Source organism: Abramis brama (assembly GCF_963993115.1).
Source record: "Abramis brama genome assembly, chromosome: 25".
In the NCBI taxonomy this organism is placed as follows: Eukaryota; Metazoa; Chordata; class Actinopteri; order Cypriniformes; family Leuciscidae; genus Abramis; species Abramis brama.
In genome coordinates, this window is record NC_139987.1 from 1,672,981 (window position 1) to 1,691,877 (window position 18,897).

General features: G+C 38.9%; 1 protein-coding gene across 1 annotated transcript; it reads right to left on the reverse strand.

Moving 5' to 3' along the window:
• Window positions 1–43: 43 nt before the first annotated feature.
• Window positions 44–18,290, reverse strand: ddx4 (DEAD (Asp-Glu-Ala-Asp) box polypeptide 4; the record flags this gene model as incomplete). Its single annotated transcript, XM_084104939.1, has 20 exons — window positions 44–617; window positions 816–923; window positions 3,448–3,718; window positions 3,885–3,984; window positions 5,229–5,374; window positions 5,810–5,976; window positions 6,069–6,198; window positions 6,723–6,877; window positions 6,995–7,147; window positions 10,205–10,347; window positions 11,420–11,464; window positions 11,549–11,584; window positions 11,685–11,726; window positions 11,942–12,004; window positions 12,075–12,098; window positions 12,408–12,467; window positions 12,547–12,573; window positions 13,464–13,563; window positions 13,871–13,918; window positions 18,267–18,290. 20 exons carry the CDS (start codon window positions 18,288–18,290, stop codon window positions 534–536), a joined length of 1,926 nt encoding a protein of 641 aa, XP_083961065.1. The 3' UTR covers window positions 44–533.
• Window positions 18,291–18,897: the final 607 nt, after the last annotated feature.

Here is an 18,897-nt window from a genome sequence, read left to right on the forward strand (position 1 = left end):
CACAAGACATGAACTGAGGAATCAGATTTTGAAACAAAGATGTGCGGTAAACAATCACTTTATTTACCTTTATCTGGCAAGGTACATTGGCAAAACAAGTTTCTTTACTTGTTGTATACTTTGGCTTTAAGACGAAAACGTCAAGAAAAACAACCTGCAAACTGTCACATTTAACAACAGAACTGATTGATAAGATACAACTGTAGGAATGAGCTTCAGGTAAAGACTCACAAAACTCAATACTCTCTTAGCAAAGTGTTAAAATGTGACAACTTAAAACAAATCCACTAATCCAGTCGTGCTCCAGTCAAAACAAGTGATACAAACAAAATCATCAATCCAAACTGCTAAAAGGCATCATGTCTTGATTAGTATTCGGTCCTTGAGATCAAACCTACAGCTTCTAGAATGTGACTTTATAAATGCAACAGCTTTACTGTAAGGCTACCTTAATCATTCAACTTAACATGTCGGAGAAATGAATAAACTCAAATAAAAGTTAATCTACATGAGAACACAAGGTGAAGGAGTAGTTATTCCCATTCCTCGTCATCGGCTGCGGCGGACGCTGGGTTTGAAGCTGCCGGCGCCGGCTCGTCGGTCTTGAAGGATCCTCCCTACACACCAAACCAGAAGCCATTCACACACACACACACACACACACACACACACACACACACATCAGCAGAAGCTCAGGACGGGGACAATAAACTTGTTTCAACTGATTCTTTTCATTTAAGTTTTCTGTTCTGTTTTTTAATTGGCATTAATAATAATAAAAAGCTCAGGATAGGGTGTGTGTGTGTGTGTCGTACCTTCCGCGTGTCTGTAGACGCAAACGTTCTTCCCCGTGGGTTGAAGCCTGTTGTCCCATGAGCACTGAAAGCTATTTCCTCCAGCCACTTGGGAACCGTCTGCTGAGCCTGCGACATGGAGGTTTATGGACGTTATTTTGGTATTTACATTTTATCATTTGTGACCCTGTGACCCTTTTGCTGCATCCACTCACAAAAATACACTTGATATATTCAAGGAAGGAAATTTACAAAATATCTTCATGGATCATGATCTTTACTTAATATCATAATGATTTTTGGTATAAAAGAAAAAACGATAATTTCGACCCATAAAATGTTTTGTTGGCATTGCCACAAATACACCCGTTCGACTTATGACTGGTTTTGTGGTCCAGGGTCACATTTTGCAGACTAAGCAACTTAATTAGGAGAACAGAAGGAATCAAACCAGATAAAGGGGAACAATATACGAGTGCATCAGGATTAACAGCCTCTGTATTTAATTTATACAGGACTAAAAGACTAATCAGTGTTATTTTACATTTGATTACTGTACTCCGTTGCTGTTGTAATACTAGTGGCTAGACCTGCCCAAAAACACTTCATTTCATTTCTATCTTTAGTTTATTTACTTTTTAAATGTAATTCACAGATTGAAAAATCAAGCTTCCCTGGGTTGTGTAAATTCTTGAGCAACAAAATTACACCATTGTAAACAAATATAAATGAATACAGGGATTAAAGTGAACAAAAATCTTCTGACTGAATTTTTTTTTTAGGCCAAGTCATATTCCTTGAACTTTTTAAATCGTCGAGACCAATAGTGTTTTAAGGGGAGACGTTTTAAACCGCTTTAATATTGCCAGTAGCCGTATTTTAAAAGCCATTTTAAATTCATGAAAACCAGGCAGGGAGCATGTGTACTGTAGAGCACGAACGGCAGCATTGTGATTTTTTTAGTCCACGAACTAAAAGGCTTGCCATTCTCCCCTCATTTCGCTAAGCCTTAACGAAAGTTGAAGTAAAGGGGAAAAGTACTTGTGTGTTAACAAATTTTGTGTAAACATGTGTTATAATTTGCCTATATATGCAAATTATAACATGTACACATTTTTTTAACACACAAGTACTTTTCCATAAATTAGTACTTTTCCAAACATAAATTGTAAGAATAGTAAAGACTAGTACTAATAAATAAACATTAGGCCTATGCTAAAGCTATTAAATAGCAGTCCCAAACTAGTTTTTGTTAATACAATGTTGGCATGAGCCACTACAGTCATTTAAAAATATAAAAAACAACAAAGAAAAATAGTGGCATTTTGGGGTTAATATGGAAACGACAGTTACGATGGTGAATACACAATATTAACACGGTTAATGAAACATGGAAACTGCTCCTGGTGAATAGAATGAAAATCATCCCTGCATTACTTTTATTTCGTGTAATTTACAACATAACGGCGTTGCATGCTCGTAGTTTCTTTTGCACTTGATCAGTGAGGCGATACAGCGCGCGCCGCCGCATTCACGCGTGCAATTGAGTGTGCGCTACGAGTAACTTTACAGGATAACGGCTGACAGGACAAGAAAGTCCGTTTTTCTGAAGTGAAAGACTTTCAGCGTACACTTATGTCACTGCCTGGTAGTTCCTATTGTGCTGGGTTTTCTGAAGTAGTCATAATTCGCCTCTCATAACATAACATGCTCTAAACACGCACGCAGAGTGGAATAGGAGGAGCGGGGGCGCGGGGAGCAAGGATCACAGCGCAAATTTGAACTATATATCGATATATGCGATATGGTCTAATTCCATATCGCATTTCAAAAATATATCGATATATTTTTTATATCGATATATCGGCCAGCCCTACCTGCATTATAAGTGTGTCCATGGTAACTGAAATATAGTTCTCTACCTCAGCGCTCAACTGTAGCCTGACATGCACTTTCTGTGAGCGGTAATTGAAAACCCGGAGTGGACCATCAGCGAAGTGATTACAGAGTGCTTAGTGGAGAGAGGAACGTGCTTTTGCTCCACTCCAGGCTTTGATCACATCCCCCTCAGCAGGGTGAATAAGCATCTTTCCTTAATTTAAGACCTATTCAAACTAAAATTAAGACATTTATTACACTATGAGAAATGAAAGCCTATTTACAGCCTTAAAATTATGAAAAGTGAATTTAAGACATTAAGGACAGACTGGAACCCTGCAATTGACGGAAATCCGTCGTAGCGACGGAGAACTTTAATCCCTGTGAATAAGACATTTAGTTGAGATAAATGTAATTAATATATACATTTCATTTGTTAAATTTGCTAAACAGTCAAATATATACAAAAATGTCAAAATGTCCGTCTTGGTGAGCCATTTACATTGAGACAGTCAGTTGTGTTCAGCTACTATGCAGCATTTCAAGTTTAACTCCGGGTTTAAGGACTATTTTGACAACTGATTGTTTAATGCAATACTGTGATAAATAGTGCAAATATTCCATGGGCTTGATCCAGTCTGGAATATTCTTGATAGTACATCAGAATTGGAAAGAGATCGTGATACAACATTTTGTGAAGGTTGGCCCCCCCCTGCAGTGAACTACTGCTGAAACCACTGCTGTTAGTGTCTGATGTAGTGTGAGAAGTACAAACCCCTGAGAGGACTTTGACCAGAGAGCGAGCTACTGGAGTGTCTGACTCTGGGTTAAAGAAGGACACGGCCCGACCAGTGTTCCCACAGCGGCCGGTTCTTCCAATGCGATGGACGTACTCGTCGATGCTGCTTGGCAGGTCGAAATTCACCACATGCTGCACGTGCTCAATGTCCAGGCCTCTGGCAGCGACAGACGTGGCCACCAGCACCGGACACTGGCCCGTGCGGAAATCACTGAGAGCCTTCTCTCGCTCCCGCTGCTCCCGGTCACTGATCAGAGAAGAAGAAAAGTGTTCGATTAGCAGCGAATACCACACTCAATGATTGATTACCATAAAGAATAGCAGGTCAGAGGTTACAAAGCTACTTTTCAACACTGAGTCAGAAAGAACAGGCTATTGTGGGAGGAGAGAGAAAAGAGTGGAGGAAACGGTACCCGTGGATGCTTGTGGTATTGATCTTCTCCTGACAGAGAAAAGTTGCTATGAAATCAGCACTTCGTTTGGTTTCAACAAAGACCATTGTGCGTTCAGTCCCTGTAGTTGCAAACAAAATGGCATAAAATTGATCATTTAATGTCTTGACCGTGAAAAGGTTAGCCAGATTTTATGCATAAAAAACAAAACATCTGATGTTATTAGGGGTTGTTGCACCAGTTAGTTATAGGAACGAGCCACCAGTGTGATTCCCAGAGAACTAATTGTTCCCTTAGGAAAATGTTCCTGGTTGCATTCGCACCTCCAGTAGGAACTCTGAAGTGACGTAAGCCGCGCTTGTTGTTGTGACTTATTTTGACGGCGGTGAGAACGCCAGAGCCTGAGCAAAACAAACGTCGCTCGCATTCTCTGTGTTCATTAGTTTACGATGTGTCTAACAGTCCCATCTAATACGTTATTATATAGAACTGTTATGCATAGAAAGTAGACCGTAATGAAAAGTTGCATTGGATTTTCTCCTCAGCGTAAAGGTTAAGAGGTTCATCTATCACTGTTTTCCATGTTCGTAGAGTTAGTTTCTGGAGTAAATATATAGGCTATAATCGGTGTTTACACAGCTTTTTTTTTTTAAATGGCGGGTGCTGGTGTTCAGCATCAGTGTACAGTAAGGTCACTGTAGTTCCTATAGCGCTAGTTTAGACCGACTCTGAAGTAGGAGTAAATTAGTTCCTCCAAAAGAGTTCCAAGAACTAAAATCGTTCTTAGTTCCTGTAGTGTGAACACACCAAAACACAGGTACTTCCACCAATAGTTCTAGGAACTATGAAAAGGTTCCTCCGGAGAGATGTCTCTATTAATGTTGATTCAACATCAGTTTTGGGATTCAATTAAAAATGATAGCTTAATCGACGATCGATAAGTTTATCGATTCAATTTTCGGCAATTAATCAGTTGATTAATTGTTCGCATCCCTTGCGATCACCAATGGAATCATTCTAGTTCAAAAGGAAGATTGATATATAAATAACACCGATATTGGATAGAATGTTATCTTAAGCACATTGATAAATTGAGAATTTACGCAGTGTAAATGCAGCCTTTAAGACGGCTGTGCCGTAACCGAACACTGTTTGAAAACGCTGGATGGAGAACGACAGACAGGAGCAGCAGAGGGAAGGGTTTCTGTGAACTTGCATATCCTTTTGATAGCTTTGTGAGGAACAGATGGATTTCGACTGACTCTTTTACAAGCATCATGTTGGTGCTTTTATTTATTGCAATGGGAAATTCAACAAGTCCTCAAGGTAAATTATAATCCCACACGCATGCATGTGAACACACACCTGTAGTTTTGAGCAGCTCCAGCAGCTGCTCCCTCTTGGAGAACTGGTCCACCTGAACGACGGTCTGCTCCACATCACTGCAGGCTCCGCCCACCACACCCACAGCAAGGAAGAGGTAGTCCACTTTCAAAAACTCTGATGCCAACCTGTCATGATACATACATCAGTCCTGCTGCTCCCACTATTAGCATCATTTTATTTTACGGAACAGTAAATGTGCATTTGGCACTAGTTTGAACCCTGGCTAACATTATGGCCGTATCGCACATGGCGTCAAAGCAATCCATGCATGAAATATACGATTAGAAAACCAGGGTTTCTCAACCCTCGAAGTAAACTTTCCTGGAGAGTTCAGCTCCAACCTTGATCAATCTCCCCTGCCTCTATCTTTCTAGTGATCCTGAATACCTTGATTAGCTTGTTCATCTGTGTTTGATCAAGGTTGGAGCTGAACTCTGGCCCTTGAGGTCTGAGAACCCCTGATTAAAGCATGTGTTTATGTTCCATGGAGGAAAGTTATACAGGTTTGGAAAAATTAGGGTTCTGGAAGAATAACTCTTTAAAGTGTGTCAGAGTCAGACCTTTGAATTTCTTCAGGGAAGGTGGCACTGAACATGAGGGTTTGCCGTTCCTCTTTTGGAGGCATTCCTGGAGATCCCACTAGCTTTCGCATGTCTGGCTCGAAGCCCATGTCCAGCATCCGGTCTGCTTCATCCAGAACCAAATACCGTAGCTTACTCAGGCCAACCTGACGGGAACAAGTAAAAAAACACAAAAATGTTTTACACACAATATTTAGTCAGTTATTAAATGCATGGTATATTAGAGAGAAAAAAATACCTTTCCACGCCCAATGATGTCCAGCAATCTTCCAGGTGTCCCACACAAAACATTGCAGCCCTTCAACACCTCTCGAATAGTGTATCCAGTATTTATACCGCCATACACCACCACAGGACGCACACAGGTCCTACGAGATTCAAGACCAATTGTTTAAGGATATTAAATTGCTGTGCAACTTTCAACTTGGGGACTACAAGCAATATAGAATGAATGAGGGACTTCATGCGAGCCGAAGTGTGGACTATGCTAATAAGCACTTGTAAATCCGAATCAACTCATGAAATCTGTATCAATACTCAGCCTCACTGTGCAAACTGAACTGTAGTAGTCAGCTAGTATCGTTTCCTAGTTATTTTACGGGCATTCATGTCCACATCTCTTTCCTACTTAGGCCTGCACTGCATAAACCTCATCTTTTCTGATAAATAATATCATTAGGTAAGTTCACACATAGATTAGTTACGTTATTAATGGTAAATTACTTTTATGCAACTATTCAGAAAATAAATCAATAGATAAACCGTGAGGGGGCAAAAAAAATTGAGAGAGAAAACAGATTATTGATAAAAACAACAACAACAAAAAACTCTATAGCCCTACTATAAATGAACAAACAACCCAATTTATATGGCTGAAAATGGTAAAGCGTACCCAAAAGCGAACTTCCTGGCCTCCAGATAGATCTGGTTGATGAGCTCTCTGGTGGGAGCCACGATTATGGCCTCGGGCTCCTGCACCTCGCTGAACCTGCTGGCCGCCACTCCATCAGTCATGAACTGCTGCAGGATGGGCAGCAGGAACGCCGCCTGGGGGACCACACAGAGACAGCAGTCAGCCAGTGCACTTAAACATGTAATCTTCTAACACACTGACAGGAAAGATGATCACTAAATAAGAACAGCATGCAAGAGAGTGGTTCTTGCCGTTTTTCCTGATCCGGTCTGGGCACAAGCCATTAGATCCCGCCCAGCAGAGATAATGGGGATTCCATATTTCTGGACAGGAGTAGGCTTCACATATCCAGACTTCTTTACATTCTTGTTCAGTGATTCACAAAGTCCTGCTTCGTCAAAGGTCTGAGTGAGAGAGAGTGTGAGAGAGAGAGAGTGAGACACACAGAGATATTTTGGCCTATTTTCATAGCTTTTGAACATGCTTTCACACAAAACAGCACATATGGACCAGGGTTTCCGTTGTCCGCCAGTTCACGAGCAATGCAGTGACCGCGCGGGCGCCTCCATGATTAGGCCTATCGTCTGCTATACTTATTTATTAAATCCAGGCAATTGGTTGATAGAATAATTAAAATTAAGATACAATTTATACAAAACGAAATTCACTTCAAAAAAGTCTTTCTACAAAACAAAACTTAAGTGGTCAAAATCATGTCTGAACCGCTCCATGTCTCTCGATATATTGCACATCCTATCTTACTCGTGCGGTTTCACTTTTCATAATCAACATAGATGAAAAAATAACATTATAATATTTTAACAAATATTAAACTAAATGAGCTTATTTAATGGCTACAACACGTATAGTAGACCTAGACTCTCTATTTGTACAAATTGCTGCACATTCATTTTATTCTGAATTTTGCACACATAAGTTGAAAGGCATTTGTTTGTGCATGCATAGCAAAACATATCTGCAACATTTATCAAGTTCACTGATAATTATGCGTGCATTTATTAATTATTATCTTAATGAATAATGAAACAAGGACGAACCATATAAACTGCGTTGTTTGTTTAGAATGGAATGGATCGCAAATAGATCCGAATGAAGAAACGTACAAAACCATAGTAGAAAATGGGTCTCGAGTGTTCCTGCAGAGAGGGGGTTCTCGCTGCAGAATCGGATCAAGACGAAGCAGCGAAGTCGCCTTGCGGAGAACAAGGTTACGCGGCTTATGCGCATTGCAAGTTGTGGAGAGACACTGGGAAGTTCGCTTGAGTAAAAACAATAGGCTTCAGATATTTTATGTGGGGAAGGGGGATTGGTTTGTTAAACTATGAATGTGAAACCATAGTAAAAACAATTGACGTTGATTGACGCCAATCGGACGTTCATGTTTTTTTCCGTCTATTTGAAAGTTAGGCTAATAAACATGTTGCATTCTATACGGCCTGATTATGTCATTTTTTAAGTTACATATAGCCTGCCTCCAGTTTTCCTCAACTTGACTAATTAAGAGGCGATATTTGACCGGCATATCATCAAAATGTCCGGAAAACGAAACCTCTGCCGGTCACTTTGACCGGCACCATTTTTTTCTAGCGGAAACTCTGGTATGGACAATCGTATACGCAATAGCCCCTTTCACCGGAATGCGCCCCGTGTGAACAAAAGCCAGGACCAATGCCGTAAGGGGCGTGTCGTAGTGATGACGCACGTGCCATCACACAGGCCTTTCTACTACAGCATACGGGGAACGAGCCACTCCGCAAACCCAGTGGCGCTACTGGGGAGTATGGACTCGTCTTCATGTAGAAATAAAGAGGAGTTATCAGCAGAACTGACATCTGACAGGAGTTATCACATCCTGACGTCACGCGTCTTTACGGGATGTGTGAACACACTCATATACCAGAAAATCACTGGCAGTGTGAATGAACCAAAATCAAATGATCCCGGGACACATTATCTGTGTACTTCCCGGAATCTCTGTGAAAGGGGCTAAAGAAGAGTCTTTCTTCCAGTGTCTTGTAAAATCTGATCTACAGAGTTGTCACATCATTCATTAACATGCAGGCTCCATCTAGTGGTGCTTCAATAGTAAGCCTTTCTAGTAGATCAAAGGGTGCGGTATAGCAGATCCTTAATCATTTAGAAACAATCAGTATAATTGATTATCAATAAATGAAAAAAAAAAATTACTTTTATAACTACTGACAGCATTACAATAAAAACCATAAAGTAACCACTGTCAATTCATTAACGGTTGTTTACAAGCAATCATTTGGCATAAATGTGTAATATTTAATGATTGCAAACTGCTGTAAAACCGCAATCCTATAAAATGTGCAAATTGTTAAAGGGATATATCGTAAACAAATCGGGAGAGAAAAGAACAGACCACAAATGCAGAGTACATGTCTTTTTCATACTGTTAAAGCGAATACAAACAGGAAAAAAAAAAATCAGGAGGAAGAGAAGGAAGCGACAAAAGAGCTCTTGCCATATTCATGTTTTACCATGTCATTAAAATATCAAGCGTTACGTTATCCTCATGCCTGAAATAAAACATGAAGGAAAATGTACAGCTTATTCAGTCAAATTGACAATGACAAATATTTGTAGTGCAAGCTTTTATTTTGAAATTACTCATTTCAGTCTTTTCGAATGGAAGTTCCCCAAACCAGAAGTGTCACCCATAATTCAAAACGCAGTAGACTCGCCAGGAAAAGGTGGATAGTTAATGAAATTATGATTAAGTTTAGTAAATGAAATTATTCAGTGTTCATAAACAGCAGATAAACTGCCCAAATGACCTAATACTTCTGCAGAGAACCTGAAGTGTACATTTAATGAGCACAAATTCAATCCCCCGAGTCCAGGGGAGAGTGGTCGTGAGTGGCAGGGAAGCAGAGTAACGAACACATCGTCACAACACGATGGATGTGGTACATCCACACTAGGGGTGGGGGAAAAAAATCGATTCTTGGATGCATCGCGATGCGGACGTGGACGATTCCTGAATCGTTTCACAAATGTCAAAAATCGATTTTCAAAAAAAAAAAAAGTTTTGTTTCTCTAATAACGTAATATTGAAGGAACGCAAAAGGCGGAAATCTAAAGCGGACGTGCAGTGCGCGGACAGTCTGTGGCGTGCACATAACAGACGCATGATGGCTGAGCGCCAAATTCTAACGGCACCCTTTTCGTTAGAGGCTAACGTATGAAGATGGAAGTAAGTTCATTATGGGTCATCATAAATACTTTACTTTAAAAGTACCAAGTAAGTAAATAGAAAAAGAAAAAAAAATCGTTAATAATCGATAATCGTTACCCTCTGAATCGTAATCGAATCGTGAGATGCCTAGAGATTCCCACCCCTAATCCACACTGCACTGATCCAATCTCTTTTACTGAAGTTAAAATGGATTGCAAAATATATCTATATAACTTACCATAATGGCCTTTGGAGGATTGCTGCCGCTCACTTCCACGGGAATATCGTCATATTTATCAAAATTAATGCCTGTGGCAAATTGTGAAAATATGGACCCCTCATCTTCTGGAGGAGGGGGAGGCACATAGACAACCTTGGGTCCTACAAGACAAACAGGACGTTACTCATTTTGTATATGAAACATTTTATTAAAACTGCAATGATAAACTACAGGATTATATTTGATTTTTTTTTTTAATAATGTTGTCACAGAAAACAATCATTTAGAAAATTATATTTTCAAAATAATGAAAATGACAAATAATGGCAAAGTTTGCTATACTATAAATTTACAGATGAAATGTATTTTTCTGGTATTATCACTTTCTCCAAGTCCTCACCCTTAAAGGGTTAGTTCACCCAAAAATGAAAATTATGTCATTAATGACTCACCCTCATGTCACGCCAAACCCGTAAGACCTCCGTTTCTCTTCTGAAGACATCTTAAGATATTTTAGATTTATTCCGAGAGCTTTCTGTCCCTCCATTGTAAGTCAATGGACGTGTCACTGTTCACGTCCATAAAGGTAATAAAGACATCATCAAAGTAGTCCATGAGACATCAGTGGGTTATTTAGAATGTTTTGAAGCATCGAAAAATACATTTTGGTCCATTTTCGATGCTCCATTTTCGATGCTTCAAAACATTCTAAATAACCCACTGATGTCTCATGGACTACTTTGATGATGTCTTTATTACCTTTATGGACGTGAACAGTGACACGTCCATTGACTTACAATGGAGGGACAGAAAGCTCTCGGAATAAATCTAAAATATCTTAATATGTCTTCAGAAGAGAAACGGAGGTCTTACGGGTTTGGCGTGACATGAGGGTGAGTCATTAATTACATAATTTTCATTTTTGGGTGAACTAACCCTTTAAAGTATTCATCCATATGGTTTGAACATTCATTTAGCCAAGTTCAAAAGACTCACTTACGGTGAAGACAGTTTTGCATAATAAATATGGACCTTGAAATCACTCAGTTGACTATAACGGTCTATAAAACTTTTGGTCGCACCATGAAAAACTCTCGTTGCATCACATTTATTTTAAGAAAACACAAATCTTAATTTTTCCCCCCATACTTTTCCAGATAAAAAAAAAAAAAAATCTAATTACATACAGCAAAAGAAAAGCTTCGTCTTGCACTGAAGGTAAATATGACCCACCTGCATTTTCTCCAGCTTCTTGATCTGTGTTGTCTGATGTTGAGACTGGACAATCAGAGAAAGAGCAAGAGAACCAGTAAGTTAGCAGCAGTCTATTACATACTACTGACTATAAATGCAGTAAATTACCCTTGGAGAACACTTCCTCATTCTGGCCTCTGAAACCTGAACAGAGCCATTGAAGAAATAATTCAGTTAAAACACAGAAGAAACACTTGATAAAATCACTCAAGCGCCACTTAAAAACAGATGAATTTAACATCACCTCCTCTCCCAAAGCCTCTTTTCCCCGTCTCTTCATCGCCACCTTAAGAGCAAGAGACAAATATTAAAATTAACTTACACTATTGGATTGTGACTGGTCAAAGGCAGCTGAGGTCATATACATGTATACTAGCCAACTGTATAATTTAACATTGCCCCAGGCAATCAACTTCCAGCATAGCTGTGCTAGTTTCATGTCTATCTCCTGCCATCTTCTCTCATAACTACAATTCAAATTAATTTCTTCCAAAAACTAACCATCACGAAATCCACCACGGAAACCACCGCGGCCTCTTCCTCGGCCTTCACCTCCTTTCCAACCTGCAACACACAGATGGGCTCCAGGAAACAGTCATAACAACATGTCTTATTCAAAAGAAAGAAATATTACCTTCATCGTTGCCATTTTCATCACCTTTGGAAGATAAAGAGCATCATGTAAAAATTCTAATACATCTCTTCATGTTTTCATTCACAAATGAATATTAAAATATCACCTTTCCCAAAGCCTCTTCATTACCACCTTAAGAATTAGACATTAAAATGAAGTTGCGCATTACACAACTCAACTGTGATTGGACAAAGTAAGTGTTTTGTTGTCAACTGCGTACAATGAGCACTAAGCTATTTAATTCACCATTGCCCCAGACAACCAACGTCCTGCACAGCTGTGCATATTTCAAGTCATCTCTTTTTGCCATTTTCTCACACAAATTACAATTACCTCGAGATCCACCACGGAAACCACCGCGGCCTCTTCCTCGGCTTTCACCTCCTTTCCAACCTGCAACATAGATGGGCTCCGTGAAACAACAAAACTAGAGTCATTAAACATGTCTTGTTATTCGAAAGAGAAATATTACCTTCGTCGTTGCCATTTTCATCAATTTCTGAAAAACAAAGCAAGAGCATTTTATGGATAAATTCTCACATTTATCCTCCAAGTGTCTGTAGATACTCAAGCCACCAGAAACAACTTATTCAGCGAGGCTGCTACGTATGCCGGTGAAGCATGGATGTCTGTGTCAAGAAAAGTGCTTCTCTTGAAAAACAACAATTGCAATATTGACTCTGAGCAATGTTGCCGTCAATGGGGAACCAGGTGAGACACAGGGCCCACGACCGATCTAAATTATCCAGATAGAAATTTGTTGCCCATTTTCAATGGGAAAGTGCCCACGCAACAATCGCTCCACAACACTGCTCTAATAGTTGTGTAACATCACCTTTAGTGATCGCCACCCTGAGTCACATGATCATGAATGGGTAATTACTGTATTACTCCAGTGAAGTGTTCATCGCATGTAGCCTTAGCTAACAGCCTTGTGGGAGGGCAATTCGTAAACGGGTTTCGTTGTCCACTTTCATTTGAAATGACCCTTTGTGTGGCGCCCCTTCCCACATTGGGAGCACAAAAAACGGCGTTTGAAATTTCCCAAAGATATGGTCTCGCATTCATGATGTCTGTTAAAGTAAACCAACTTCCCCCTGTAAAATTTTGAAGATGTATCAAGAATGCAGAACAAAAAAACAAAACAAAACAAAAAAAATCTACATCACAATGAAGTAGGGGGACACCAAAAGGGTCGAGAACCACCAGTCTAAAACTCATCCATACCCACAATCCTGTCCTCTAAAGACATTTAAAAAAAAAGCCAAAGTTTCTGCGGAAAAAAACAGGCAACTTTTGTGATTTTTCACAACAGCTATTTTAACCTACACATGCGCTTCTTTTCCTCTTTAAGTGTAACAACCCAAAATTGATTGACAGCATTAATACTGGATTTCTGTTGAGGGGGATCAGCGATGATGTGTAATATCACCTGATTTAAAGGTATTCCTGAAGCCTCCTCTCCCTCCTCGGGATCCTCCCCTGCCTCCTAAAAACACCAGATAAGCAACGGTTACAGCAATCACACTACGCAAGCACAAACAACTCTAGATTTAAACTCAGCAAATGTAACCGAATATATAGTTCTTTAAAAAATGGTCAGGTATTTTAAAAGATGTAGTTTTGCACATCCCTAAACCAGGGTTCCTGGACAGTCAAATGTATAATAACTATTAAACTAGAAAACGTTAAACATGTGCAGTGCTTGGGAGCACTGGGTTGGAAAAGGAACAGGGTTGAGAAACTGCTTAAGCTGTTGCCGAAGCGCTTTATCATGACTTAGCTCAGATCCTCACCTCTGCCTCTGAATCCGTCACCAGCAGGCGACCTCCACGAGTCACTATCTACAAACACAATGGCTCACGTTAGACAGGCTCTGATCTGGATCCTTTAAAGCATCATGGTTCCAGATCATAATAGCATGTGATATGGGATTTTAAATATCCCTAATAATGAGAATTGCTTACACAAGTTATTGTTTCTAATGTTTGTAAAAACACAGGGCTCCAGACCAAAACAATTGCCAAAAGGAAATGGGATGCAAAAGGTTCAAATCTCAGAGTTGATTGGTCAATATGGTTGTTCAGAACAGCTTTGTATAATTTAGATCTATACTGATTGTATTTGCATCTACAGTGCATTCAGAAAGTATTCTAACTTTTTTTTTTGTTGCTTTTTCACTAAAATACCACTGACCAAAAGTATTCAGACCCTTAACTCAGTGCTCAGTCGAGGCTGTAATCACTGCCAAAGCAGCTTCAAGAGTTTTCGGCTCTTAAATGCATGATGCAACAAGGTTTGCACATCCAGATTTAGGGCTTTTCTGCGATACTCTCAGATGTAGAGCATTTAAAACAAATGTAGCAACATTTCTTTTGTATTTTGATGTGCATTCAAGTATACAATTATTGAAAAATAAATGTAGGATGTTGCACTCCCAAATGGAAGCAGATGAGCGCGAGCTGGCATGGGCGGCTTTAACCCAAACTAAAGGACTGAACAAGTCTTGCAAATGTCACCAGAGATAAGTCTGAAGTTAAAGCATCGATTAAATTACAAGGCAAGAAAAAAAAATTGCCCATTTGCATAGATGTACGGATGATCTTTAAACGATAAGATACATTACATGCATTTGGAAAATAGGGTTAATTTTCTGAACACTTTGTATGCACTAATACTGTTAAATACTAATAAATTAAATACTGTTTTGAAAATATTTCTGCTCGTTTGTGAAGGTTGATTTCAGAATTAGATCTCAAACAACAAATCTTTGATTTGAATATTTAATAATTTACTATTACCATTAATAAATATTAATTGCAGCATATGTGTTATGAATATGGGAAAAATAAGTGCTTTAATTTCTCAGATTAATAATGTAGGATTGCTTGCCCACTGCAAGCTCTGTCTGGCTGCCTGGTTTTGATCCTATCAGTAACGCATTTGTCTCAATCATGAATTGGACACCACGGCTCACGCTGCCTGCAGGAAACGTGCACTTAGAGATGATCGTATTAAGACCTCTCCCGACTGTAGACTAGATTATTAAAATTGTAGCACACGTGTCGCATTTAGGTTGTGGTCTGGAGTCCTGCAACAGAAACTCTTCAAGATTCAAGAGTGGATTCACATACAGCCTTAGAGGGAAAACAGGAAAACAAACCTGCATTGTTTGTCTTCTCATTTCCTGCACTTCCTACAAATAAAAAGCATCTTGTGAACAAACATGGCTGCCACTGCTCTGAGTGATTGAGCTGCTGTGGTGTGTGTACACAACGAGGTTAATGAGCATATAAAAAAGTTGCCATCCATGGTTCTAGTCTACAGCTGCAAAAACTCAAAGCTATGCTAAAGCTTGACTTCTGTCAATCACTGACCGACAGCAATGACTCCTGCATTCCGTACATGCACACGATAATTTACACTTGAGTATTAATACAAATGATTTTATGTACAAAATGAGGCTCATGAGATAGTCAACCTGTATAGAAGCTCTTGGATCCTCCATCACTACTGGACCCCAGACCTGTAAGTGAAGAGGCGCAATACATTTGACATTTAAGCGGACATTTAAAGGACACAAATCAAATTTGCCTTGATCTTTTGACATAAGGTGTTTGCACCATTAAAACATCCTGCAAGTTACAGAGCTTAAAAAGTTTTTAAAATGCATTTAATTGAGTTGAGAATTGAGAAAAAAATGTAGGGCGGGCTCTTGGTTCTATGCATCAGATGTTTATTGGATTTTGGGATTGAGCCATTGCACTCACAAACGGAATCAGACGAATGCGAGCTTTAACCCGAACTAAAGGGTTGAACAAGTCTTGCAAACGTCGCCAGAGAGAAGTCTGAAGTTATAACATTGATTCAAAATTACAAGAAAGAAAAAAAACCTGAAGCATAAATGCACGGATTAATCTTTCTCAATAAGATCCATTACATGCATTCGGAAAATAGGGAGAATTTTCTGAATATTTTTTTAATGCACTGTATAAATACTGTTTTGAAAATATTTCTGTGTTTCATCAGAGGTCACTCTCCGCCAGAACCCGGCCATTACCGGAAGCCACTGATTATAGTTTCTAAAGTTATAAATATTACTTTAATATTAAATATTATATTGCTCCGCTTAAGGCCTTTATTAACCCCCCGGAGCCGTATGGATTACTTTCATGATGGGTGGAAGCACTTTTTTTGGGCTTCAAAATCTCAGGTACCATTTACTCCCATTTAAAGCTAGGAAGAACCAGGATATTTCTTCATATATCTCCGATTGCGTTTGGCTGAAATAATAGTCTTATACACCTAGGACTGACAATGTCTGATTCTTAATTGTGTTTCAGTTAACATTAGTTAACATGAAGAAACAAACAAAAACAAAAAAGATAATTTGGTAACAGTCAAGCAAAAGGCTAGTCTCCTTGATTACCGTTATGTGTCAGACGTTGTAGAGAGCGATACGTAAAACGCATTACCATTCTGATCCTGATACTGAGTGGATCTCTGAGCAGGTGTGAGTGAGTGGAGGCGGGGGCTTTATATTGTAACAATTACATTCTAAACATTTATGGCACAATATGGGCACATAATGTAAAAAAATAACCTACCAAATCCTGAGTTGGAGGATACAACAGGGCTCTGTAGAAGGACAAAAAAATAACATTAACAACTTAACTACATTAATCATTCACAGCTAATGATATTCTATTGGGTTTGAGTGAGTTGCAAGCAGGAAACCTGCAGTTATTCCCTATAGCTCAGACTGGACTGCAAAAAATATGATCAATAAATTGACAACATATGTTTTTACATTGCTTTAAGAGTCATGGGTTACTCTTTAACCGTAAATCGATGCGTACGGACGTCTGCCGGAAGCTAGTTATTTTAGCCGATAAAGTTTTAAATAGGGATATTTATCTTACACAAATACGTTGCTTCACTTCTGAAGACCTTTATTAACCCCCCGGAGCCTGTGGAGCACTTATGGATAGATGCACTTTTATGATGGATTGCAATTTTATGATGGATGGATGCTTTATGGACTTCAAAACAGAAACGGCCATTCACTGCCATTATAAAGCTTGGAAGAGCCAGGACATTTATTAATATAATTCCGATTATGTTCGTCTGAAAGAAGAAAGTCATATACACCTAGGATGACTTGAGTGTGAGTAAATCATGGGGTAAATTTCATTTTTGGGTGAACTATCCCTTTAAATTGAAATGTCAGCTTAAACATCCAAGTTGATTGTACTTAATTTAAGGCAGCAACTTTTTTACAGTGAGCAGTGGCTCTGCAGCGCCTCCTGAGCACATGCTGAGGTCTTCCTCATCCGACACCTACCTCAGGCTCTGAAGAGTGCACTAGTCCCGTCATAGGGTGTACTTGTAGTGCTTTTAGTCAAGTTTTAGGATATGATCAACAATTCAATTTTCACCAGTTAAAATGCTAATTCTAAATTAAGAATTAGATTTCTACTAGTAACAGTGGCATTTTTTTTTCTTCAGGAATTACATTTCCACTAGTAAAATGTTCATTCTTGATAATGACGTCACTCACAGAAATACGAATTATCAAGAATTGAATTTCAACTAGTAAAAACTATAATTCTTGATATCTGTAATTGTATTTTCACTAGTTAAATGTCACCATAGGTTGCCATTCAAATTCAATTGCTGATATCAAGAAATGATTTCAAACTAATTGACATTACAATTTCACATATCAGAAATAAAATTCTTACTATAAATAATCATTTTTGATAATAATTACATGGTTACTAGTACAAATATAAATTCCTGATATCAATAACTTAATTGTTACTAGTCAAAATGTTGAAATGCATTTAGATATCAAGAATTAACATGTTACTTTTTTATTTCAGATATCTAAAAGTGTATTTTGATATCAATAAGTTAACTGAAATGACTACTAGTTATCTAAAATGGCAGTGCAGGATAAAAGTGCTGCCAAATACGTAAATGTAAAGAAACTCCTGCCAAACCTTATATTGCAATCAGCTCACACAGTAACTATATATACATTCAACATATTCAATATATACATTTTATATGCCAAATATAAAAGAGCAATGGCTAACGTTCGCAATACTGCTCAAGTAACTCGTTAGAGGAGAGCACGTGGCCTTCCACTCATCTCCGCCTGGTGAGGAAGAGTGTGGTCGACTTTACCTGATCTTCCTCCCAGTCATCCATGTTGAGCAGCTTCGGCTGAGAGAAGAGATTTCCCAGATCTGTGACAGAAAACAAAAAGTGAACACCATGTCCTACTTTAGGAATCAATAACCTAGGCTAACATTTTGAGTAGGCCTCAAAGCCGGCCATTAGAGTTCCTCTTTCACCGACAACCTACTGTAAAACGCTGTGATATCTAACAAAAGCAGCAGACAATATAGTTTGAATTTGTTGTCAACGTAATAAACTTTAATTTAAATGTTAATAATTAAACATAGACACGCTAGTCAAAATGACTGATGTTAATTGAACCGCGGTAGAAACTAGCATATCGTCAATTAACGCTTCACACTCTAACGACTCAACTTTCTCTTAAATTCGCGTTGATACAAATTTTTTAGAACTAAATAATTTTAGTGTAGTTTATAAAGTTACAACAGCATACATTTACCCGAAGACCTGATGGCACGTGCGACTGGAGACAGGTCAGCGCGCTCGCGAGAGACCGGGCAGAAGTGACGCAAATCTACTTGTGGGCGGGAAAACCAGAACGCGCTGCGATTCGCGCGTTTGAACAGATTCTTTTGAATGAATCAGGCGAACGATTCACACATACGTTAATGTTTCT